This window comes from Dunckerocampus dactyliophorus, chromosome 5 (assembly GCF_027744805.1).
Source record: "Dunckerocampus dactyliophorus isolate RoL2022-P2 chromosome 5, RoL_Ddac_1.1, whole genome shotgun sequence".
In the NCBI taxonomy this organism is placed as follows: domain Eukaryota; kingdom Metazoa; phylum Chordata; class Actinopteri; order Syngnathiformes; family Syngnathidae; genus Dunckerocampus; species Dunckerocampus dactyliophorus.
This window is the reverse complement of record NC_072823.1, coordinates 26663519-26689378: the sequence shown is the minus strand read 5'-3', so window position 1 is coordinate 26689378 and position 25860 is coordinate 26663519. Positions and strand designations below refer to the sequence as shown.

The 25860-nt window shown below is 42.2% G+C and overlaps 1 protein-coding gene across 1 annotated transcript; it reads right to left on the bottom strand.

Annotated features, from left to right (window-relative positions):
* Nucleotides 1–2452: 2452 nt before the first annotated feature.
* On the bottom strand, nt 2453–16807 carry LOC129181129 (ankyrin repeat domain-containing protein 62-like). The gene is made up of 8 exons (XM_054775855.1): nt 16656–16807; nt 14756–14870; nt 14207–14380; nt 14011–14117; nt 13795–13914; nt 13479–13625; nt 6889–7457; nt 2453–2541 (listed from the first exon to the last, which is right to left on the bottom strand). Exons 1-8 carry the CDS (start codon nt 16805–16807, stop codon nt 2453–2455), a joined length of 1473 nt encoding a protein of 490 aa, XP_054631830.1.
* Nucleotides 16808–25860: the final 9053 nt, after the last annotated feature.

The window sequence follows — 25860 nt, the reverse complement described above, 5'->3', positions numbered from 1 at the left end:
ATTATTATGATGATGATCATTATCTACTATCATGATGATACTGCTGAACAATTTGTCTTTGTCTTTTAGGTCACATTTTGACTATATTTCCGTGGCAAATTTGATTGATTAAATTAATTCTTTCCAGGGTCAAATTGGCCCCATCAATAAGTTTTCTTATTACCTATACAGTTAATTTGAACATTTTTAAGAGCCATAAAAGAATTAAAATATGAATATGGGTAAAACAGTAAACAACTAAAAACGTTCCTGTGTATCCAGGAACTGCTGTTATTTGGATAATTTCAATAGTATACATTTGGTTGAAGCACCCTGACTAATGTTATATACTTAATGCACAATGACAACAAAAGTTTTCTGTTGTATTTTTATTATTACATTTTCATATAATTCTCACTTTTTATGCCACTATGAGACATCATTTAACAACATACAGTATGCGTTTGTTATATTGTAGTTTGCAGTAATATAGAACTGTACTGTCTGGAGCAATGAGGCTTCAGCAGACTACACGTACTGTGTCTCCATCTAGTGGTGGCATCTCGCATCACAAATGAATCCTTCCCCCATCGCTACATTTGCACATTTACTCATCTGATACTAGGCAGAAACCTAAATGCAAGAAAGAGTTTTATTCTCTGCTGAATGAATGAATTAAAAGTGACTGCCAAGATGGAGGATTATATATCCAAGCTCAACAGAAAGTCATCAAAGTTTTACAACAAAGTAACTTTGGAGCATTTCTGGGAGAGTGTAAAAAAATAAAAGGTAAAACCACAAGCAAGGCTTTTGGGCTTTGCAAGAAATAGAAATGCAAAAAGCTAACATGCTAGCAACCTGCCTGGAAGCTTACATTATGCTAACATGGGAACATCTCTTCCCTCAGCAGATGGCTGCTAAGTGCTAAATCTTTACGTAATACGCAGAAGGATAAAATGCTAAAGCTAGCGACGAGCAAGATAGGTACTGTGTCTGTAAAGTCCAGACTGCCACCTAGTTGGGTTTTGGTAGACTCCTATAAAATGTGAACGCTAACTATGTTAATAGCTAGCATGCTAAGAGCTAGCAAGCAGGGTGAGGAAGTACATGCGGGCCCATAATGAAGGTTGTGGTGCTATGACAATACTAATAAGTTATTACATAAAAAATGGAACTATTCAAACTAATTTAAGAAGTACCAAAGGAACCACAGTATCCGATCCAGTAGTATTAAAACTAATAAATAAAGTTTATTGCAACTTGCTTTATTGGGGTAAAAAAAAAAATCACATGACTTGTCACTATCAAGTAATCTATTTGAAATCGCCCGTCACTACTATGAATGCCTAAAATGGGCTTTCTTTTAACCCCCAGGCTCCTCCCACCAGCGCACTCTCATACGTTAGCAAACGTATAACAAAATGTACACCTTCTCCGGCTCCACCCAGAGTTTGCTTTCTGAAAAATATATACAAATTAAAGATAAAGCGACAAAACCGTATACGACGTAACCGCATCAGTGGCGACTGTTTGAACATGGACACCGCCAAAGGTAAGTGTTGTTTGCACCCTTACCGTCTTTCCGCGCGTTGTTACATCACAACAGCCCAATTTTGCCCTTTACCGGCGTCTTGGTGGCCCCATATCTTTAACTTCCATGAAGAAAAGTCCCGAGAGGCTTCTTATCTTGACTTTAAGAGCCTTGTTGGACACTCGTGCTTTTTATGAAGTTGCCATTGCTCGGAAATAAAATACTCGGCAGTTGGCCTGATAGCAACTTCTGCTAACAAATTGTTGATAATCGATATTACTGACATTTTTTAGACCGTTTTTTCCATCGTATCAAAAGCAATAAACTTTAATTTCTCAAGAGTATTCAACATTGTAATTGGAACGTCAAGAAAAAGTAAGATGTATAAAATAAAATTGCAGATGCAATTGTGATAGCGTTATGAACCTATTTTATCAAGCTATTTTTATTGCCACTATTAGACAGGATGTGGGCCGCTCTTATTTTGAAGGCCGGAAGTGTGATGTTGAAAATGTGTTTTGACTATTGCTAAGTGAGATACTCGATAGGTAGTCCCTACTTCGCAGACAATTTGCACAAAGTCAGCGGCCAACCTAAAACGCTGGGTTTTATTAAAAAGCACTAACAACTCATACAGACCGAGTGGCACGCACACATGCACCGCTAAACCAAGCTAACTCAGCTAGCTTATCCTGGCTCTTGCTGTACGTGAGCTCATGCTCACGTTCGGTGGCTGGTAGGAATATCAAAGTTTTTTCGCCGACTTAGCTGATGTTTCTGGCTACCGCCTCGACATGTTTAGTCCAGGAGAGGGCTGGTTAGTGTTTGTGAGGACATGTGAATGAGCGGTCCGCTGAAATGTTTCCACACACTCTTCCCATGCGAGCTCGCCGCACCATGAGCGAGCAGGCCGGGCACTGTGAGGCGGAGTTACCGCCGTTGCTACGTGGCCGACGGAGACGAATAGCCAACGTCCAAAATGAAAGTAACTTCACCAATGTGCAGAGCGAACCCTCCCGTCATCATCCAGCCTGTGCGGTAAAAAGGGGAGAGGAAAACAAACCCACATGCACAAGTCAATTTATGGAGGCCAACAAAATGACCAACTTTTTTTTTATTATTGTTCGATTAATCAATTTATCAATTATCTTGACAGGCCTACTCGGCGGGAAGAACGAAAGCCATGAAAATCCAAGGTAAGTCAATGCAAAAATGAGTTTTCTGACATTTGCTTCAAGTATAGATAGGGTTAGCTAACATTAGCTAACATGTGTTACACAAGTGAAACAGATACAACTGCCTCAGTCTCCCTAATGCTATGGTGTCAAAAAAACAAAACCTGTTGCTAAACTCCGGCCGGGCGTTTGAATTGGCTTTTTGGCTTTGTCTTTTAAGCTATTTTACAGAATAGAAATGCAAACAGAAAACATACAACAACCTGCGTGGATACGTTGTGCTAACATGGGAACATCTCGCTTCAGCACATGGCTGCTGATGTACTAAATCGCAATGTAAGATGCCAAAGGATAAAATGCTGATGTTTACGCCAAGCAATATAGTTACTAGTATATGTTAACATGCTAGCTGGATATATTGTGCTAAAATGGGAATATCCCAAACTTCAGCAAATGGCTGTTTGTGTGCTAAATCAAAATGTAAGATACTGAAGGAGTTAGCGCCTAATGAGATAGCTACTATGTAGGGATGAGCGAGTACACCACTATCTGTATCTATTCACCCATCGAAATTATCTGTATCCGTACCTGTGCTCCCTCCCAAGTACAGACCCTTTCCAAAAAATTTGAATGTCATGGAAAAGTTTAATTTCCATAATTCCGTTCAAAAAGTTAAACTTTCATAGATTATAGATTCAGGGCCCACAATTTAAACGATTTCAAGTATTTATTTTTACATAATTTGGGCTTCCAGCTCATTAAACCCACGAAAACAGGAATTCAAAAAATTAGAATACTGTGAAGAAATCAGCCCAAATTTTGCAGGGCATGAATATTTTAAACTGAGTGTCACACACTAATCATCTACTAAACTCAAATCACCTGCACAGGCTTCCCCAGGTGTCATTAAATTGCTTCAGTTTGGTTCAATTGTCTCAGTTGGGTTCAATATGGGGAAGACTGCAGACATGACAACTGGCCAGAAGACCATCATTGATACCCTCCATAGGATGGGTAAGCCACAAAAGTTCATAGCTAAGGAGGCTGGTTGTTCACAGAGTGCTGTGTCCAAGCATATCAATGGAAAGTCTAGAGGAAGGGCAAAATGTGGCAAGAGAAGATGCACCAGCAAAAGAGATGACCGTGGGCTTCAGCGGATTATCAAACAGGGAAGATTCAAGAATCTGGCAGAGATCCAAAAAGAGTGGAATGAGGCATTCAGACGCATCCGGGAGATGGGCTACAACTGTCGGGTTCCTCGGGTCAAGCCACTTCTGAACCTGAGCCAACGTAGGAAGCGTCTCCACTGGGCCAAGGAGAAGGACTGGACTGTTGGCCAGTGGTCCAAGGTCCTCTTTTCCGATGAAAGTAAAGTGTGCCTTTCATTTGGGAATCAAGGTCCAAGGGTCTGGAGGAAGACGGGTGAGGAGCAGAACCCAAGCTGCCTGAGGTCCAGTGTGAAATATCCACAGTCCGTCATGATTTGGGGTGCAATGTCCGGTGCAGGTGTTGGTAAACTCTGCTTTCTTAAATCCAAGGTCACCGCAACAGTCGACCAGAATGTTTTAGAGGACTTCATGATTCCTTCTGCTGAGGATCTGTATGGAGATGCAGATTTCATCTTCCAGCAGGACCTGGCCCCTGCCCATACCGCCAGAAGCACCAAAACCTGGTTTGATGCCCATGCCATCACAGTGCTTGACTGGCCTGCCAACTCACCGGACCTAAACCCCATTGAGAATCTATGGGGTATTCTCAAGAGGAAAATGAGGGGCACCAGACCCAACAACAAAGAAGAGCTGACAGCAAGCATCAAGGAAATCTGGGCTTCCATAACTCCCAGGCAATGCCACAGGCTGATTGCTTCAATGCCACGTGGCATCGAGGCAGTGATTAAGGCAAAGGGATTCCCAACCAAGTATTGAAGATTGTCATGTCGTTTTGAAAGTACCATATTTTGATTGATTTGATGGGATCCTAATTTCTTTCTTTTTTCCTGAAAAACTGAGAAGTAAATGGTGATTTCTTCACAGTATTCTAATTTTTTGAATTCCTGTTTTTGTGGGTTTTATGAGCTGGAAACCCAAATTACGTAAAAATAAACCAATAAACACTTCGTTTAAATTGTGGGCCCTGAATCTATAATCTATGAAAGTTTAACTTTTTGAATGGAGTTATGGAAATTAAACAACTTTTCCATGACATTCAAATTTTTTGGAAAGGGTAAGTCGCAAGACCAGCCAAACCATGAGAAAAAGGGTGACTTGTAATCCAGAAATGTGGTACTATAAAACAGATATAAAATCTAACCGGTAAACATTGAAATTACTAAATACTGATTACAATTTCACATTCACAAAGTTTCAAAGTTTACAGGTCATCAAAACAGTTGGTATTATTCAATAATTCACAATTCAAATGAATACAGCAATAAAGATAATTACACATAATGCCTCAATGTCCATAACCGTAGTAGCCCGTCAAAATATCTACATAGCATTTTTTAGACAGTCCATTCATTACGTACACTTAGCATTTGCATCAGTTATGGATACACAAGAAATTAAAAGGATTATGAAAAGGAATGCAGTCGAAGTCAATACATCATTAAAAAGGTTTCAGCAATGGGCACATTTTCCAATTCATCGTTGACAAACGTGTAGAAAACAGGCATTTCTATAGCGGCGTTCAGGATGCAAAGCAGTGTCATGAAACAATTTTTTATTTTTTTTTTTACATAACTAGCTACAACAACTGAATGGACAACTTGTTAAAGGCATATTACCTCTAAGTTTATCGATAATTGGAATTAGTCTTGGGCCGGTAGAAGATTCTGACAATGATAACCTTGGGCAAAATAATCACGGTTTGACAGTTTCACTGTCAAATTACAATTACAGCTCTAAAATCTATTATTTTGGAATGTTTTTTTATTTTGAATATTTTCATTGAAAAGAGAAAAAAATCAAAGCAGTCATTTTTAAACCATGTAACAGGATCAAAGTTGCAACGATTCATTCATTCATTCTTTTATGCCGCTTGTCCTCACTAGGGTCGTGGGTATGCTAGAGCTTATCCCAGCTGACTTCGGCCAAGAGGCAGGGTACTCTGGACTGGTCGCCAGCCAATCGCGGGTCACCTATAGACCTACAGCCATTCACGCGCACACCTGTGGACAATTTATTCACCTAACATGCATATTTTTGGAATGTGGGAGGAAACCGGAGTACTCGGAGAAAACTCACACACAGGGAGAACATGCAAACTCCACAGCGATGCCACCGTACGGCCCAGATGTATTTAAAATAACCAAAAATCTAATTATTTTAAAATAAAATGCATTTCTAAATGCAGTTTTCTCTAGCTAATCCTGCAACTTCCAGCCACAACACAATAGATATTTTCTGAGTACAAAATGCAATCAAGTGCTGACGCTTGTGTTACGTATGCCCGATGTATTGCAAAAAACAGCACAAGCCTATGGTTTGAACACATCGAAGCCCAGTTTCGACTACGAGGAATAACACAGAACATGACGAGTATTTCCACATAGTGGACCTCGCGCTGGACCTCCACTTTGAAATAGTAGAAACGGCATGCCGCAAAATTTTAGTGAGTTTTCAAACTGTGACTTCTTCATATCATGGTATACCTTTAAACCGGTAACCTGCCTATGCCTAATCGGACTAAAGATGAAACTTGCATCATCTGTGTGTCGCAGCGGACATGTTTTCCATGTTTTCCTTCCGTGGAGGCATGAGCTCAATTTGGAGGGGGGCTTAATATGACATCTACAGAGTGACTTTCATGATGTGGGTGACACACTATCCACCCACACCACCTTGTATGAATATGTCCATTCATACAATGTATTATTTCACACAGTTTTCAGGTAAAATAAAAATAATTAAAAATTTAAGGTGTGGCGGCTTTTATTTTGCTGTGTCCGTGCACCGCGATCAATTATACATATGTAGCAGAAACCCTGAGACCTATGGGAGTTCCGAATTAAGTGACCAATTTGAACTTTGTTCAGTTACATCACCGTGGTTACACAAAATAATACTAACTATAAATAGCAAACTTCCCTTCATCGAGATTTATCCATTGTAATAACATGTTGGCTTCATTGCAATGGGCTGAAATGAGTTAAATCTGTTGCGATCCAATTATTCAAATTGTATTTGTTTGCATTCTGCTCACTTTTGGGGTGAAGTTCCTCTCCTCTGCCAATGCTCTCCACGATGATACTTGGGGGCACTTCCAAGATGCTTTTTCTCAAAGGTGCTTCACCGGTGGACATGGGCAGCGCTTCCTCGCTCTTTCCCAGTGGCTGAGATTCCGGTGCCACTGGTGCTTCTGCCTGGGTAGCTGCAGTTGTTCCGCCTGTCTGCTCTGGTGAACTGCGGAGGCTCTCAATAGCTGTCACCCGGCGATTCATTGCCGCTGTAGTCGCTCCAAGGTTTTCATTCACACTTGCTTGAATCTTCATAGCTGCTCTTAGACTAGAGACTTCCCGGTTCAACTGCTCCATTCTGCTGAGCAGCGCTGAGGCATCCATGTTGCCAAATCCATCAGGTGGTAATTCATCCAGGTGGTGTGATACGAACCTAGGAATCTTCTCACCACAGTCTTTATTAAGTGCTTTTAGGTAGTCTTCAACTTTATTAGTGTCCTTTTGGGGGGCTTCATTCCTGATGCAGCGTATGGTAGTCGTGCACATTTCAAACAGTCGACGCTTGGACTCTTCAATCCACTCAGAGGAGAAATTGCTTGAAACCAACAATAGAAATTCATCTTGTGACACAGGTTTCATTTCGCTGACAATAATGTTTAAAAGCTCGTCTTCTCTGACCACTCTCCCACCTGCTGTTTTAAAGACGCAAGTGTCGGGGAAACCAGCTTCTCCAGTATTCTCTGCTGCACCTGGCTCCGTCTTGCTTTTCCCTGATGAGAGTGATATATTGTTTGTAAATAAGTTTGTTGACCATCCATCCATCCATCCATCCATCCATCTTCAACTGCTCAAGGTTGCGGAGGCAGCAGCCTAAGCAGGGAGGCACAGACTTCCCTCTTCCCGGCCACTTCGTCCAGCTCCTCCCGGCGGATCCCGAGGCGTTCCCAGGCCAGTATGGAGACATAGTCTCTCCAACGTGTCCTGGGTCTTCCCCGAGGCCTTCTACTGGTCGGACTTGCACTGAACACCTCCCAGGGATGAGTGCGGGAGGCATCCTGACCAGATGCCCGAGCTACCTCATCTGGCTCCTCTCAATACGGTGGAGTAGCGGTTCTACTCCAAGTCTCTCCCGGATGACATTGCTTCTCATCTTATTTCTAAGGGACAGCACAGCCGCCCTACGGAGACAACTCATTTCAGCCGCTTGTACCCGCGATCTTGTCCTTTCGGTCATGACACAAAGCTCATGACCATAGGTGAGGGTAGGAACATTCATCGACCAGTAAATTGAGAGCGTTGCCTTTCGGCTTAGCTTTCTCTTTACCACAATGTAGAGTCTGCATCACTGCAGACGCCACACCAATTCGCCTGTCAATTTCGCGTTCCATCCTTCCGTCACTCGTGAACAAGACGCCGAGGTACTTAAACTCCTCCACTTGAGGCAGGATCCCATCCCCAACCCGGAGATGGCACTTCACCCTTTTCCGGGCGAGAACCATGAACTCGGACTTGGAGGTGCTGATTCTCATCCCGGCAGCTTCACACTCCGCTGTGAACCTATCTAGTGAGTTGAAGGTCACGGCTCGATGAAGCCAGCAGGACCACTTCGTCTGCAAAAAGCAGAGACTCAATCCTGCAGCCACCAAACCGGAACCCCTCAACGTCCTGGCTGCGCCTAGAAATTCTGTTTATAAAAATAATTAACAGAATCGGTGACAAAGGTCCAACACTCACGGGTCCAAATTATTGCCGGGAATGTGAACCAAAGTCTGACACCGGTCATACAGGGGACGAACAGCCTGAATTAGCTGGTCCAATACCCCATACTTTTGCCTCAGCGACTATCAGGCCTGCCGATACCTGTCAGCTGCTTCTGGAGTCCCATGAGCCAAAAAGGCCTGAAAGGACTCCTTCAGCTTGACGGTGTCCCTCACCACTGGTCTCCGCCAATGGGTTCTTACCACCACAACAGGCACCGACCACCTCACGGCCAAAGCTCTGATCAGATGCCTTGACAATGGAGGCACGGAACATGACCCATTCAGACTCAATGTCCTCCTCGGAACATGGTCGAAGCTCTTCCGGGGGTGGGAGTTGAAAGTCCTTCTGACAGGGCACTCTGCCAGTTGTTCCCAGCAGACCCTCACAATACGTTTGGGCCTGCCAGGTCTGACCGGCATCCTCCCCCACCATAGGAGCCAATCACCACCATGTGGTGATCGGTTGACAGCTCCGCCCCTCTCTCCACCCGAGTGTCCAAAACATATAGGCGAAAGTCCGATGATACGACCACAAAGTCAATCATAGAAGTGCGGCCTAGGGTGTCCTGGTGCCAAGTGCACTTGTGGAGACCTTTATGCTTGAACATAGTGTTTGATTGTTTGACTGTTTATTGACAATCTGTGCCAGCACAAAAGTCCAATCACAAAGCACTGCTTGGGTTCAGATCGGGGGGGGGGGCGTTCCTCCCAATCATGCCTTTCCAGTTCCCACTGTCGCTGCCAACGTGAGCGTCCCCCAGCAGAACAAGGGAATCCCCTGAGGGAGCACTCTCCAGTACTCCCTCTAGGGACTCCAAAAAGGGTGAGTATTCTGAACTGTTGTTTGGCGCATAAGCGCAAACAAAAGTCAGGACCCGTCCCCCCACCCGAAGGCGGAGGTAAACTACTTTCTCGTTCACTGGGTTAAACTCCAACATACAGGCCACAAGCCGCAACAGGAATTGCCACCTCTGCCCATTGCCTCTCACCGCTGGCAACACCAGAGTGGAATATAAAGTCCAGCCCCTCTCGAGGGGACTGGTTCCAGAGCCCTTGCTGCGCATTGAGGTGAGTCCTACTATATCTAGCCGGAACTTCTCAACCTCGCGTACCAGCTCAGGATCCTTCCCTACCACAGAGATGACATTCCACGTCCCAAGAGCTAGCTTCTATAGCCGAGGATTGGACAGCCACCCGATCGGGCTGCCACCCACCTCACTCCGCACCCAACCCCTTTGGCCCCTCCCATGAGTGGTGAGCTAATTGGAGGGGGGACCCCCGTCATCTCTTCGGGCTGTGCCCGGCCGGGCCCCTTGTGTGTAGGCCTGACCACTAGACGCTCACCATCGTGCCGCTCCTCCAAGCCTGGCTCCGGAGGGGGGCCCCAGTGACCCGCGTCCGGCAAGGGAAAACGTGGTCCAATGGTTTGTTTCATCATAGGGGTCTATAGAGCCACTCTTTCTGGTCACTCACCTAGGACCTGTTTGTCATGGGTGACCCTACCAGGGGCATAAAAACCCCCAACAAATTAGCTCCTAGGATCATCAGGACACACAAACTCCTCGACAACGATAAGATGGTAGGGAGGAGAAGTTTGTTGACAAATGTGAAAAATAAGTTTGTTGCCTAAATATATTAGGGATGACTGAGTACACCACTATCTGTATCTGTATCTGTTCACCCATCTAAATGATCTGTATCCGTATCTGTACTCGGAATGGGCGGGGCATAAATCCGAAGTTGACATGATTTAACCGGAAATGGGTGGGGCTTAAATCAGTATATTATTTTAAGTCTGAAATTGACATGGATTGATCAGAAGTTGCTGTATTTATTGTTTATTATTCAGCTATATGTGTACTGTATATGTGTAAAAGTGATTTGTAACACATTCGTTCTTTAGTAGGGCTGTCAAAAATAGTGCGTTAATGGCGGTAAATAATTTATTTCATTAATTCCATAAATTTTTTGTTGTGACGACAGACATCAGCACAGTGTATCTCCCCACAGAGTGTCTTTATTCTGACCTGAACACATCAACAGTCATGCAATTCATGCACCATATATGTATTTCCAACTCTAAACAAACTCAATAAACATCTCAGGTCCATTCGACACTTCCTTGTTGTCACTAGACAGACGGCAAGATGCATTCACGGACACTCCGCACATTACATCAACGTCTTTATTATGCGTATATATGTGTTCAGGTGGCCCCGAAAGGCCCTGTCACACCTTGACGATTTAGCCAGCTTACGCCAACGTATGAAAAAATTGGCCAATACGCTGGCGTATGTCCAATAAGTTATGGGTAAGTTTTGTATAAGTTAAGAGCACGCTGAAGTACGCCGGCATACGTCATAGTATGTCCAAGTCGTCCAAAAATTTTGTGCATGCACAAAACATTTCGACACATGTCAACGTATGATTAATATAATAAGTTATGCGATCGTTGACGCCCGTTCACACACATTATTTGTAAGTTACATGCAAGTCAAAATACGTCATACATTGAGACAGAACTGTCTTCTTGGCGAGTGAAGATGGAGAGGAGAGGCTGTCGTGTTTGCATTTGCAGGTAAGTTTGCAGCTTGACCAGTAGAGGGCATTGTAACACTGGGAATAGAACCGACTTTTGATTTTTTTATCAACTTTATTAATGCATTAGCGAGTCACAAATCCATGAGTGGTAGCGTATGCAGCCTACACCAGGGGTCTCAGACTCGCGGCGCCCGGGACGATAGTTTGCGGCCTCCGTCTTAGCTGAGACCATATACCTCACCGTGATTGGTTCGTTCGGCCGAGGTCCCACCCTCGAGACCATATACCTCACCGTAATTGGTTTGTTTGGCCAAGGTCCCGCCCTTGAGACCATATACCTCACCGTGATTGGTTCGTTCGGCCGAGGTCCCACCCTCGAGACCATATACCTCACCGTGATTGGTTTGTTTGGCCGAGGTCCCGTCCTTGAGACCATATACCTCACCGTGATTGGTTCGTTCGGCCGTTCGTTTGGCCAATTTTTTCATACGTTGCCGTAAGCTGGCTAAATCGTCAAGGTGTGACAGGCATTGGGCGTTGGGTGTAAATTGTGAACACCGGCAACACGCTACGCATTCATTGATATAAGTTGTCTATAAGTTAAAGAAACGTTCTATATAAGTTACTAATACGTCATGTTTACGTCGACCTCGTTATGAATACGCTATGTATACGAGAAAAAACGTCGTCAGTTGAACATATGACATCAAAATGATCACGTCAGGCATGCGCTGGCTAAATCGTCAAGGTGTGACAGGGTCCTAAGGACCACATGAGTTGCTTGCCAGCCTGTTCTAAAAATAGCTCCAATAGTAACACTTGCAAGTTGCATCAATTTTTGTGGTTGCTATTCTTGTTTAAATCACACTTACATGTAAACAGGAAAAGGCAATGTATTTAAAAAACACTTAAACATTTTTTCAAAAAGACTTTTAGTAGTGCCCGTTCTCTTTTGTTCCTTTAAGTTAACATGTCATTAAATGTAGATCCCAATTACGACGCGAGATGAGCACATGAATGCACCAAAGCAGCCACAGAGTTTTGAGAGTTGTTGTAACACGGACCTTGTTTTTCATGTTCAACAGTGTGCATCTATAAACGTGAGTAACCTGGTTATTGCTCATTCATTCAACGCTAGACGCGGTTTGCACCGTGAGATTGTATGTGTTGTGTGCCTTAAGCATCCAGCCGCCGAGCTGGTCACTAACTGCTGAGCTAAGTTAGCCTTGTCAGCATTGCCACCGATCCATTATTGTTAGCATGCTATTTTAGCTATTTCAATGTGTTTAGTGCACTGCTGATTGCTGAGATGTTATTTTGCTGTGTATTTGTGTATGTGTCTAGGGAGGGGCGGTTGTTCTGTCGAATTTGGCTTAATTGAGAATATTGTTATAAGTGTCACATGATTGTACGTGTATTTATCAAAGAACATGACAATTCCTATGACAACTATGATGCTGGTCATTAAACCCCTGATAGAACTGATGTGGCAATTGTGATGAATTTCAATATATATGTGACAGAACAATGACACACATTATTACAAGTTATTAATACTTGGGGGTTGTACAAAGTAAACAAATGGGAAGAAGAACAAAGACTCTTAAAGTGTCATTCGAGTATCTTTGTCATAACTATTGAAATAATTGTAACAAGAGAAGACCGGAGAGACCACTGGTATGTGACAGCTATTGTTACAAACTGCATAGTAATGAGTAATTTGATGCTATTCCTCTCTGATTCTAAGGTTATCAACCTAACCTGTGCTCCTGTAAATACTTGAGGTGTAAAATAAAACTCAAGGAAATCTTCTGGAGTTGAGTTGATAAAGCGTCCTCTGCAATCTTCTCGGCCTTCTCAAGTTAAGGCTGGTGAAAGTCCTAAAGAACTTGACAGCGGTCGCTGTGTGAGGCAGGCCAATCACAGAGCGTGAAGAGTGACATAATGAGGATTTTCCTTCATCGTGATGACAGATAATGACTTAGGTCATCCCTACTAAAATCTGTCTTGGTTAACACTTTACAATAAGGTACACAAAATTACAGTAGTTAATGAGAAATTAACCTACCTAACCCTAACCACTACTCATTAGTTGCTCAGTAGCTAGTCTAAATTTATGTGCCTTAGTCATTAGTTCCTCAGTAACTACTGTACTTTTGTGTACCTTATTGTAAAGTGTGACCCTGTCTTGTGTTTTTATTTTCGTTATAATTATAAACAAACTAGAAAAATTCCCACAGAAAAAGCATAGGCCCAAATTGCAGTCATTCAGGGAGCTTCAGAAATTTAATGTAAACGGTACCTGCAATACTGACCCTGCATTTACTCTATTGTTAACATTTCCATCATATGTGAATGCAGTAAACATACCCGTGCCTGATTTTGAGGTCCTTTTACGTATATGGGACAGGGAGGAGCCCAGCTGGCGCCTTTGAGTACCATGCTTGGCCAGGAGGACACAACTACAAGAGAGTCAGGACACTGACAATGTCATCATGATTTTGGCCTCAGCGTGCTTCTGGAGCACACATGCTGAGGTTCTGTTAGAGGATAAAAGGGTTATTTTACAGGAAGAAAAAGTTGTTTTCGCTACAGTGCTAACACTATAAGAGAGGAAAATGATGAACCTACTAATCATAGTGCTCAGGTGATTGTTCTTTCTTTTCCTTCTGTGTAGTATCTTCTTGGAACGGCAGGAGCAATTGCACCATGTCTGAGTGCCCGTGGCTGGCAGCAACCATCAATGGTGACCTGGAGGTTTTAGTTAAAAAAAAAAAAAGGCAGCCGTTTAACAATATGCACTTTAGTGTAACTGGTTTATTAGTGTGTCATTGTTTTGTTGCCGACCTTTTGTTGTCATCCAAAATATTAACATCAGCACCTTTCTTCAACAAAAAGTCAGCTACATCTATGTTGTCCTCTTGGGCCGCCACAGTCAGAGGTGAAAGGCCCTCCTAAAAAATGAGAAAGCCTCAGAATGCTCAAAGCTGCAACGTAGTCAAGCTTTATGATGAAACTGCTTAGACATTCTAGAGAAAATCACCTGATTTTGAGCATTGATGTCAGCGTTGTGCTTCACGAGCATAAGAACAATGGAGATGGATGGAATGCTTGATGCCAAATGCAAAGCCGTGTTGCCTTTCACGTCCATCAGGTTAGGATCAGCATTGTTTTCCAGCAGGAATTCCACAATGTCCTCATTCTGACCTTCCACTGCCTGATAAAATGGAGCAGAATTTACACAAATGAGGAGGAAACAACGGTGGTCGACGGGGGGAAATGTGCAGCAAGGTCCAAACACTCCCATGTCGGCCAGCGTAGGAAAACAGACAAATACAGCAGGATCAGCAAAACACATATTAACATATTAACATGTTATTGGTTGTGGGACAATTTATTTTGAACATGGTTAAAAAAATGTATTATTGAAGCACATCACGTGTACACTTGCACAAACCAACATGAACTAATTTGATGACTTCCTGTGTTGAACACAACTTGAAAGTGTGCATGTTAGTGAAGTTAATGGGGTGTGTTCATAGCCTCATATTATCCAATATTAAAAAGGCATAAAAATAAAGTGCAGGATTACCTTTATTAAGGGGGACCTATTTAGATTGTCAACTACATTGAGCTTGGCTCTGTTCTCCACGAGGAATTTCACGACCTCGACCATTCCGCTGGCACAAGCCAGGTGAAGTGCTGTCCTGCAACAAGAGAGATGTCTTTATGTTAGAGGTGCCAGTCCATTTGCGGCACATGGCTGTTTTTTACGGCACAGCACATTAAAAATATAATTTAACAAGAAAACTAGAAAAAAAACCCCACAGCAAAATGGAATGGAAAAATCAGCAGTAATAGAAGAATGACGTCAAAATCAAAAAAGAAAGAATTTTAACGTCATTTTAGTAGCATAAAGTTGAAAGTTGTAATATCAAGAGAAACAAAACGAATAAAGTTGGCAGATTGGGAAAATTAGGTTGCGGAAAAAACATGAGAATAATGTCAAAATATTATGGGAGTAAAGTCAGTTACGCGAAGAAAATTTACAAGATGAAAGTTGAAAATGTGAAGAAACCCCAGCAGAAATGGAAAAAACAGCGGTAATTTTACAAGAATAAAGTTAAAATATTAAGCTAAACAGAAAAAAAAGTTGCAATTTTACGAGGAATACATTTGTATTGACGAAAAATGTCATTTAATAGATTTAGTAATTTTAGTAGAATACAGCTGAAATATTAAAGAAACAAAACATTATTTTTACAAGTTGTCATTTTTGGAAAATTAGGTTGGGTTAGGTTAAGTGATATGGGAATAAAGTGAAAATATAGAAATATATATTTTTTTAAATGATTATTTATGGTTCAATTCATTTTGAACATGCATACACAAAAACGAGTAGAAAGAAGCAAAGCAAATTTTATCCTACCCCCCCCATCTGTTCCACATTAATTGCAATAGATTTGTTTACTTTCTGTGCTTTTCTGCTAGTTTAAAATACCTAAGAAAATGAGATAATATACAATATACAAGGTAAATATAAGGTTCTCGTCTTCGTAAATAAATTATATAAGTCATAATAATCTGTGATTGTCTGGCGACCAGCCAGGGTGTATCCCGCCTGTCGCCCGAAGTCAGCTGGGACCGGCTCCAGCATACCCCCGGGTGGCAGGGGTGTGGAGAAGCGGCATAGAAAATGGATGGATGGAAAATGGATAATATAGTGAAAATAACTGCTGAAAGGGTTGAAAGTTGACAGAAACCGGCAATGTACTCACAAAAGAATGAGTTAGTAATGGTTAGATATGACATTGTATGTACACAGTGGGCCAGGACTCTTCTTATACTTGGTAAACAACTGCTGGTACTGTTTCTTGAAATTGCTCATTTTAGTGCATTGTTTTGAGTTCCTTACTCAATCAGTTCCATAATTTGATTCAACATACTGAAATGCTCAAGGTTTTTAGCGTTCTCTTGTTGAGAGATATTTTTAGTGTAATCATTTCATCTGACTTTTTATTCGCTCTTGTGTGATTTCTGCAGAACAAAACGCAGTAGTATCATCTGCAAATACTAGCTTTAGGTCTTTCGTAACTTTACAGATAGTTTTGGTCCCAGCATTGACCCCTGGGGTACGCCGCACATTGTATTTAAACTTGCGGATGTGTGTTTCCCTAGCTTCACATATTGCTTCCTGTTAGATAGGTAGCTTTTAATCCAGTTCAAACTAATGTTCTGATTTCATACCTTTCTAGTTTTCTAATAGAATAAACAAGCCTGGCCGTGGGTCAAAAAAGGTCGGGGACCATTGATTTACACAATATTGAAGTGACCCTTGCATCCTTTCATTTTTCACTACGTGGACCTCGCTGGTAAGTCTGGACACCCTGCTTTATATACTCATATGTGAACCCTACTCATTCTGTTTTCATTCTGTTTCTTTTGCAGCAACCACATACTCTTAATAAACCCTTGTCTAGCTCCACACTGACCTGTTCTGCTTGTCGACCTCATTGATGTCAATGAGTTTGGCAAATTCCTTCAGCTTGGACATGTCGCCCTCCCACGCAGCCTTGTGCAGCTTCTCAATTTCTTTCGCTTCATGTGACCGTTTGGTCTTTAACCCGCCGAATAGTTTCTTCATCCTGACACAGCAGCAAAGCGATGCTTTCGCACCGCTACTATCTGCTACTTAAGTGGTGTTAAAGGATCACCAATGGCGGCTTTCATCCCTATGCAAGAGAGATACATTAGAAGGCATCACAGCAGGAATACACTCCTGAAGTAAAGCTGACACCGGCAGAAATTTGCACTGGTGAGTTGGAACCAGTGTGTGTGCGTGCTTTTATTTAATTTTATTATTTATGGGGGGGGTGTACACAGGGGTTTGCTCCATGGGGTCAGGTGCTGGTGCCTCCTGCGTCCCTGGGCGGGGAGGCCCGGGGCGGGCCGGGCTCCGTTCCCTGGGAGTAGGGCGTGGGGGGTTAGCGCTTCCGGCGTGGGCGGGCTTCTTTCTGGTTGCAGGGACGTCTCAGCCTGCTGGTGTGTGGCCCCCGGTGTTCGTCTGCCTTTGCGGGGTGTGATCTCTCGCCGGTCTCGGGGGTTGGCTGTCCTCCAGCCTGTTTGTGGTTGGGATTGCCTCTCTGCGGCCCCTTGCTGGTCTTCCCGGGGGGCAGGGCTCTCTGGGCTGGCTTTTGGGGGGCTGATCTTTGTGCTACCGGCCCCTGTGGGCATGGTGGCTTTCTGGCGGTGGGGGCACGTTCTGGCTATTTGGGAGGGGAAAAAAAAGGTCCCTGCCCGATGAAGCCAGCAGGACCACATCATCTGCAAAAAGCAGAAACAATCCTACACCAAACCGGATCCCCTCAAGGCCCTGGCTGCGCCTAGAAATTCTGTCCAGTTCTGTCAAACATATTGTTTGTATTTATATATTCTTATAAGGAAATTATTTTTTTGTTGATACTGATACATTGTTTTGTTAAATTGTTTACGATACTGATACATTGTTTTGTTAAATTGTTTACGAATAAGTGTGATGATAGAATTTTTTTTATGCAAGCAAGTCTTTGTTTTGTGCTTTGTTGTGATTATAATCATGATCAACAAAGGCAAAAATCACACACATCTTACATAAATGTATACAAATTTACAATATATTTTAATAACTAAACAAAACAGATATGTAAGAAAATAAACTTTAGAGAACTGAAAAATATCGCTCTCATCATTTGGATCGATCGTCCACTTTTACTGAAAATGGCTCCATGGCCACACTTTGGACACAATACTCCATGATGTCACATTTGTCATGTTTAATAGCTTGTTTTTTTTTTTTTTAACCTGATATAGTTTCCAACAGCCAGTGTCCAAAAAGTTTTTGTAATAACAAAGCTGGAAGTAACTTCACCTATTAGCTAATATTTATTCATCGACAAAAATAATACTTTCTGAAAGTAGGATGGTTCCGCACAACAATTCATGGCTCAGACGTGTCATGAGAGCAGCGGTTTCAATGGCTTTATTGTCACACGCGTGATTAGATCGTGATTATTTTTACTTTCACAACTGTCTTTTTTTTTATCAGATTGTTGATGAATGTGATTGTTGCAAAAACCCACAAGGTCATTAGTAGTGTGAAGCTATTTGGCACTACTGACTAGATTTTGCTTAAAATGATTGTATGTAATCGAAGGGAACTGTGTTGTCAAGTTCAACTTAAACTGAACTTAAAATGGTGGTGAACATCGTGGAGGATACTTAAATTAACGCCAGTAGATTCTATTTTAAACCTCATCTATTTAGAGGAGCTTTTCAGGTTAGGTTGATCACATTAAATCAGTGGTTCTCAGTTATTTTCTGTCATGCCCCCACTGGGGGACAGGAATATTTTTGCCCACCCCCCGGATTTGAAATACTAAAAGTTGAGAAACTGATAAGCAGTGAAGCATACAAGCATATGGAAGAGTCAAACTGCATGCTGAGTACAACAAATTCTGACATGTTGGCAGGTCTCACTAATATTGAAAGTCCTCCTCTCACGGCCCCACTCACAGTTCAACACAGACCCCCACAGGGGGACTATTTGAGAAGCACTGCCTTAAAACAAAAAGGAATATAGCATCACAATGCCACAGAGACTAAACACTGTGCAATGCATGGTATATAATGAGTACGTTCATCGAACCGTATATTAAAAACAATAATAGTTGTTACATACCAGTCTTGTCTCGTTTCAGCGCATACCATCCGTCTACTAAATGTACTACCTTTCCTTCACGATGCATATCACATAGGCTTCAAACATGTTCCATTAGCATCAAAGTAATGACATCAGTTGCATCATTATCATATTCGGATCAGAGTTTTGAAAGATGTGTATTAACAGCGTCATTATTGTCAAGAATATTTATGGGCTTTGTTGTGTGACGTGGAATGTGCTGTTTTCCCCACAAATATTCAAAGAAATCACTTAATACAGATACAGTACACATTTGCACGGTCTCACAGGTGTGCAGCAAGAGCAACCCTCAATTTATCCGTGTAGTATAAAAAGTTCTTACTATGCCTTTGTGTATATCACATATGCAGCAGGTGCTGTCTTTTACAAGAAAAGCTTTCAGCAATCCCGCGAGGAGGACTGACCTCCACTTGTTTCATTCATGTTGTGATGGTAATCGTGTTGGCAAAATGGCAAGAAAGTGTTTTTTGTAGTGATAAGAGAAAAATAAGACCCGCAATGTCTTGTAGCGTGCACTTAGGGGACGCTGTCAGTGGAAAAAAACACGCTTTGGTGTTTTTGTACTGTGGAATTAGTCTGTTGAGCGTCAGGAAGGAGTAGGAGTCAGCACCGAAACCTGTCATTTTGGACGGCTGAGAAAGATTGTGTTATGACAAAATACGACTCAGAAGTGTTTGTGTGTTATTTGCTTTGATAAATGGATGGAGGATAGATGCTTTTAAACACTAACTACAAAGACAGTACAGATAGATAATTGAGAAAAGTATGAAAAACGGTTAATCGGTTCCAGACCTGGATGCGATAAGTGAATTTTCCGCCAAGTAGGATTCCTTGTTTATAAATAGAATATTTTTGTAGTCAGAGCATAGAAAACCTGTTTATGACCTTCTAAGTACGTTTTTTTAACATTATTAGAGCCCTCTAGACACCCCGATAGTCACCTTTACACTTGTATTATCCAATATAGTAGGCATAATAAGAGAAAATAAGACATAAATAAGACCCATGCAAGTGTGTGTTGCCATGCAAGTGTGCTCTGGTGCTGGGGGGAGTTGAGTGGGGTGCAGACAGTAAGCGACATCAGCGGTTCAGAGTATGTTTATGCTTGAAAATGCATAATTTAGGTAAAAAAATGAAACATTTGCTTAAATATAGACTCTTTTTTTTTTTTTACTAATAATAGGCCATATTCAACCACAAAACAGCATGATTTATTAAGTAGTATGTTTTTTTAAAAAACGCGTGAAGTGGTGTATTTAAAAAATATAGAAAAGTTAAAAGGAAAATATATTTTTAATTTGTTTTACTGATAACACCCTCTTTCCCATTTTGAGTATTGTTAGGCGAAATTTTAGTAGTAGTGTAGTGGCAATTTTACTAGTAAAGGAGCCCGATAACTGATATTTGGAAAAATTAAAAATTAATATATTGGGGACAAAATTTGTAATAATACACTTGCCACTTCGCGTACTTTAACTGAAATTATTTTGCTAATTCTGTGTAGTACAATTCATCAGAGTACTATGTATAGTAGTATATATTGATGAGCAGACATTCATTGGTTGTAGTGTGTCTTCAGGGTTCATGCAGTTATGCAAGGTGTGCACACATATTGTGTGAAATATGCCCGTCAATTAAAACATATTACTGCAGTATATTATTACGTCAAATCATATTTTCCATGATCCTTCAGATACAGAAACGGGATGTTATTGTAAGGAGATCGTCATGTTTAATTGAATTACTTTTGAATGAAAACAAACAAAAGAATTTGACAGACATTGTCTGCAGCCATTTTTTGTGTGTTATATCATCGTTATCGCAACACAATATCGGTGAATGTTATCGTTGTCAATATGTGACTTGCTTGGTTTTGCTGCGACTTCGTGGCTGCATGTGTTTGAGTCTGGTTCCCGGAAGGTGAATACTCGCCAGGAGGCGTGTCGAAATCACCACTTCGTTTCGCTCCAGCAGTACGACAAAAATGTACTTTCATTTTGTTGTTTTGTGTCAATATTTTTTGGTGTCATGAGGACTTTAAAGTGACATTGTTTTACTCATGTGCACCGTATTGGATTATTAATGTGTTTTTAAAAACAATAAAATGCACACAAACACATTTGCTTCCTTTAAAAATCCAAATGTGCGCAAAAGTGAAACATTTGGTCTCTTCGTGATGACCACAGACGATTTCTCATCAAGGCAATTGCTGACTGAAAGACTTGTGTTTTTCCTTGCGAAAGAGAAAGCCACTAGAGAAGGCGTCGCCAAAAGTCCTAATAAGACCTTTTCAAATGATACAAGGCAGATTTGAAGGGACGGGCCTGCAAGCGCGGCTGCCCTTTGTGAGGGGATAAAGAGGTGAGAGAAGATGACAGCGGATAATAACGTGATGTACGACTGCGCCGCGGTGAGCCTTAAACGTCTTATCTAAATTCATACGCCGCCGCAGCCCGTTTTATCATTCCGCTCGCACCGCCTGGCAGATAATGGACAAAAGGAAATCAATAAGTTAGAAAATCGTACTGAATCACGCGCCGGCGCTGATGAATCCGCCGTATTCTCACGCGCTCCCGATTGACTTGGTGAGGGATGGCGTCCTCTTTTTACTGCATTTGTTTAACGTTGCATGATGCGGGAATAGGCGAGTGGCACACAGAAGAATGGCATTCATTTGCGAGCTGTTGCTTTTGCGTTTCTCGTGTACGCTCTCTGGTTTATTAGGTACACGAATGCGGGAGCGGGATTTAAGCAAAGACTGAGAGAAATACGAATGAAGTGTACACTGTGGTCGTCTCCCAACCGCTATCTGAAACTGATCTGCATCACTTTTGTGAAATTATTTCCATTCCAAGCCAAGAGCATGCTACATCCCAAAGGTCCCCTATGATGCAAAAGTGACTTTCTAATGGTCTAATAGAAAAATCTGTCGTCTCATTTGTTTCTATGGGTGTCTTATAATAGGCGACTATTTGACGACTCGATTCGGAGGAGTCTGATTCGACTATCAATCTCGCCGTCACATCATATAAAAATGCTGTGATCAAGACTGTACGACTCTGACTACATGGGGGGTGCCCACGGCTGCCGCTGAGCATACACTTTTACAAATAATGTCTTTGTTTTTGTTATAAATACCCTATTTTGACTCCAAAACAGACTAATTTGTGTTAACAAAGAATCAAAAATGACCTGTACTTACCGCGCATTAATAAAAATGATCCGCGTCAGTGGCATGATGCAGAGGAGCTGAGGTGAGCGCTAGCTTTGAATGCTAGGAAGACCGTCAACATCGGAGGACTTATTGCCTCATAATGGCTACTAAAAAAAATCATCCAAAGTGTGAAAGTATTTTTGAAAAAGTTAAACATGACTCCAGAAAGTGAAATCCAACTTACTGAGTATCATTTAAAACAGGTAAGGCTGTTGCGCTAACGTCTTTTATATCCCGAGCGTGACTTTTATCGAATGCAAGAAATTCGTTTTGGCAAGTTGTTGTTTATCAAGCCGTGTTTTTCATGTTCTATGTGCACTTTTCTGATATCTGCTGACAGCAACTGTGTTTCAGCTTCGTCCGTCTTGCTTTCTGTGTCACTTAAATACATTGAGGTACTGTTGTTGCACACCTATGATGATTTGTTTTATCGGATTATTTCCTTGAGGTGGAAAACGTCTCAAATGAGATCTGTTTATTTGTCAGGAGCACCATTAGCTCTGCTTTTAAAAAAAAAACTTTAGTCGACTGTGGACAAAATGTCACGAATCAGATTTGACTATGAAAATCCTTAGTCGAAGACAGCCCTACTTGTTTTCTCCGCTTTTGAGAGAAGAGGCGCTCAAATGCTCGTTTTTGAAGTTGTGGCATTTCATGACGTCATGGAGGAAACCCTCCTCATGGAGGTGGTGATCCCGCCTCTGACCTGCCCCTAGCTAGATGAGCCTACCTCGTGTTTACGCCCACCATTTCACAAAGTACAGCTTTTTAAGAAAAATATGGCTTCACTACACATCTTAAAATATATTCCATGGACATGATACCGCCCCTTGCTAGATAAGCCTGTCCCGTGTGTACGGTCACAGAGGGCTTCGCTACGCATCTTAAAAACAAAGCTCTGCCAACTATCTGTGAGTAAGCTATAGACGTGGCAGCTGTTAGCGCCATTATTTTGATTTCCTTCTGGCCAAGAAGCTAACCTAGCATGATGTCGCCATTAAAATGTGAGTGTAATGTTAGCACTGTAGCTCACGTAGCTATGCTAGTGTTGCTAACGTTTGTATCCTCCTGTCCCACTCCTTGATGTCACGTTGTTGTATGTGATGTATTGAATCTAGTGTATATATTGGACAAGTGCAGAGTTACGGTGTGTATGTAAAAAGTGGTGTTCAAAAACCGAGGTTCCACTGGAATACATGTATCTCAAGGTTGATCTCTTTGACGATATCAATCCTACCCGAGAATTGATGTCAATAAAGTGTGAGTCTCTCTCTCCAAAAGGCTGCGATCCATTACTTTTCCTCTCAGAGGACGAGGAGGACATCGCTTTATCTCCTCTTACAGAGCCGCTGTTTGGGTTAGGTCCAGAAAAGATCACACTTCAATTGCCCATAAACACACACGCTAGGTATGTGCATAAATACACAAAACTGGCACCATTTCAAAAGCAGTCCAAGGGCAAAGCCGGCCCATCTTCTCTTTGAACTGAATTGGAGAAGACTTTGAAAGGCAAGCCGTCTTTGCCGGGCTCTTTGGGGGAAAGATCATGTTTGGTTTGGAAGGCGTCTTTTAAGCGCAACAGTAAACAATCTGACCAAAAGCAAGGTTTTTCCACACGACAGCTAATGCTTTCTTTAACCCTCAGCTAAGAGCAGAAGGAGTTTTTAGAATATATTTTGCGCTATAAAGAGAATAAATAGAAGAGGACCAAGCAATGACCGGGGGGACACTTTGTGCTAAAATCCTGTTTACCACATGACATTTAACCTACAGAAAGTGAATATGTAAGACAAAATGGAGTCTGCCCCACCGCTTTGCCGCTATAACAGCTTCTGGGAAGACAAATATTAAGACAGAGACAATCATACCACAATTGAAGACATCACAACACTCGTACATACCTCAGCCTTCTGCTCACGGTTCTGTTCACTTTGGGAACAGTAAGAGAACAAAATGCAGAACATAAAATTGCTTATCTTTTGTGTAAACAACTTTAATGACAGAGTGCAAACTGCTAGCAGGAAGTTCTCCAATAAATCAAATTCTAGTTTATTTTACAAGGTTTTCTGTTAATGAAGCGCAGCCATGTAGACAAGTGCAGTAACAGTAACCATTTGAACGGTGCGAATGATTGCTTTATTTTTAGTAAATGAAAGTTCCTTATTGGCCGCACGGTGGTCTAGTGGTTAGCATGTTGGCCAACACAGTCACAGTCTGGAGATCGGGAAGACCTGAGTTCGATTCTCCCTTGGGCATCTCTGTATGGAGTTTGCATGTTCTCCCCGTGCGTGGGTTTTCTCCGGGTACTCCGGTTTCCTCCCACATCTAAAAACATGCATGTTAGGTTAATTGGAGACTCTAAATTGTCCATAGGTATGAATGTAAGTGTGAATGGTTGTTTGTCTATATGTGCCCTGCCATTGGCTGGCCACCAGTCCAGGGTGTACCCCACCTGTCGCCTGAAGTCAACTGGGATAGGCTCCAGCATGCCCCTGCAACCCAAAAAAGGAGAAACGGTATAGAAAATGGATGGATGGAAAGTTCCTCTTTGCCTGAAGTGCAGCATTAATAGTTCCAATCATGGCACACTTATGTCTTATCCATGCGTCTTTGTTGGTTTACGTAGTTCACCGGGAAGGACAAGTGTTCCCAAACAGGAAGCTTTAACGCAAGAGGGTTTTCAAGATCTCGTTCCTCCTCGGCATTATCCCCAGCCATGACTCCCACTTGCCAAAAGCTGGGCTGCACTATACAGTAATCCCTTGTTTATTGTGGTTCATTAGTTCCAGACCCAAGAGTGATAAGTGAATTTCCACACTGAGCATAGAAAACCTGTTAATGACATTCTCAATATAGTTTTTAACATTATTAGAGCCCTCTACACATGAAAAAACACCCCCACGGTCACCTTTACACTCATATTACCCAATGCAGTTGAGATATTAACAGAAAATAAGAAATTTAAGACACGAATAAGACATACGGTATGCTTGTGTGTGTTGCTGTAATGTGTTCCGGTGCGAGGGGAAGTGATGTTGGGGGTTCAGAGTTGAGTTTTAGGGGTAGACACGTGACTATATCGCAAAGCAATTACACTTCCTGTCCCTCATTTAATGTGTACCGTGAGCGTACTCGCCTCTGTACTGTCCCAAAAAAATCAATGAGTAAGCAACACACGTCTTCATTTTACTGCTATAAGTCATAAATGGGTTGACAACACCCATGCACACGTAAGCTAGCTATGATGAGCCTCCATGTTGGACGAAGGCCTCCAGCCTTCACATTTGTCTCCTTGTCTGCCGCTGACACTTATTCGCAACATCCCCACGCTTGATCCAATGGGCTTTTCTTCACATTTGCGACACCACTACCGTCTCGCCTGTCATTGTCAATCTGACAAAGGAGGGAGGAGGGCGAGGTTGTTCCGTCCACTTTCGTCTTGAAGTGCACTCACACGTTCTTGGCTCGCCTCGAGGAAATCATGTCAGGCTTAGCGCGTAACGATTAATGATCGGGCGACATGACGTCCAAACACAAGTGATGGCTGTGCAATGGAAGTGTTAGAGCTTCAAAAAAATACAAAACAAGAAGGAAGTAGCCTTTGTTTCACAGAGGGTGGCAGACGGTGACTGGAAAATGAGACAGCCTTTTGGAAAAAATCGTAAGTGCGCTTCATCCATCACATGCCAAGCCTCATTCTGGCTGTGGGTGCAACATCACGGAGGGGCCTTTATCACGGCTTCCT

Coding starts and splice junctions, on each gene's coding strand:
- LOC129181129 (XM_054775855.1), bottom strand. CDS start 16,807: ATGAAGAAACTATTCGGCGGGTTAAAGACCAAACGGTCACATGAAGCG. Junction 13,626..13,794: donor TCACCTGAGCACTATGATTA/GTAGGTTCATCA, acceptor ACTCTCTTGTAG/TTGTGTCCTCCTGGCCAAGC. Junction 7,458..13,478: donor AACAATAGAGTAAATGCAGG/GTCAGTATTGCA, acceptor GTTGGTTTCAAG/CAATTTCTCCTCTGAGTGGA.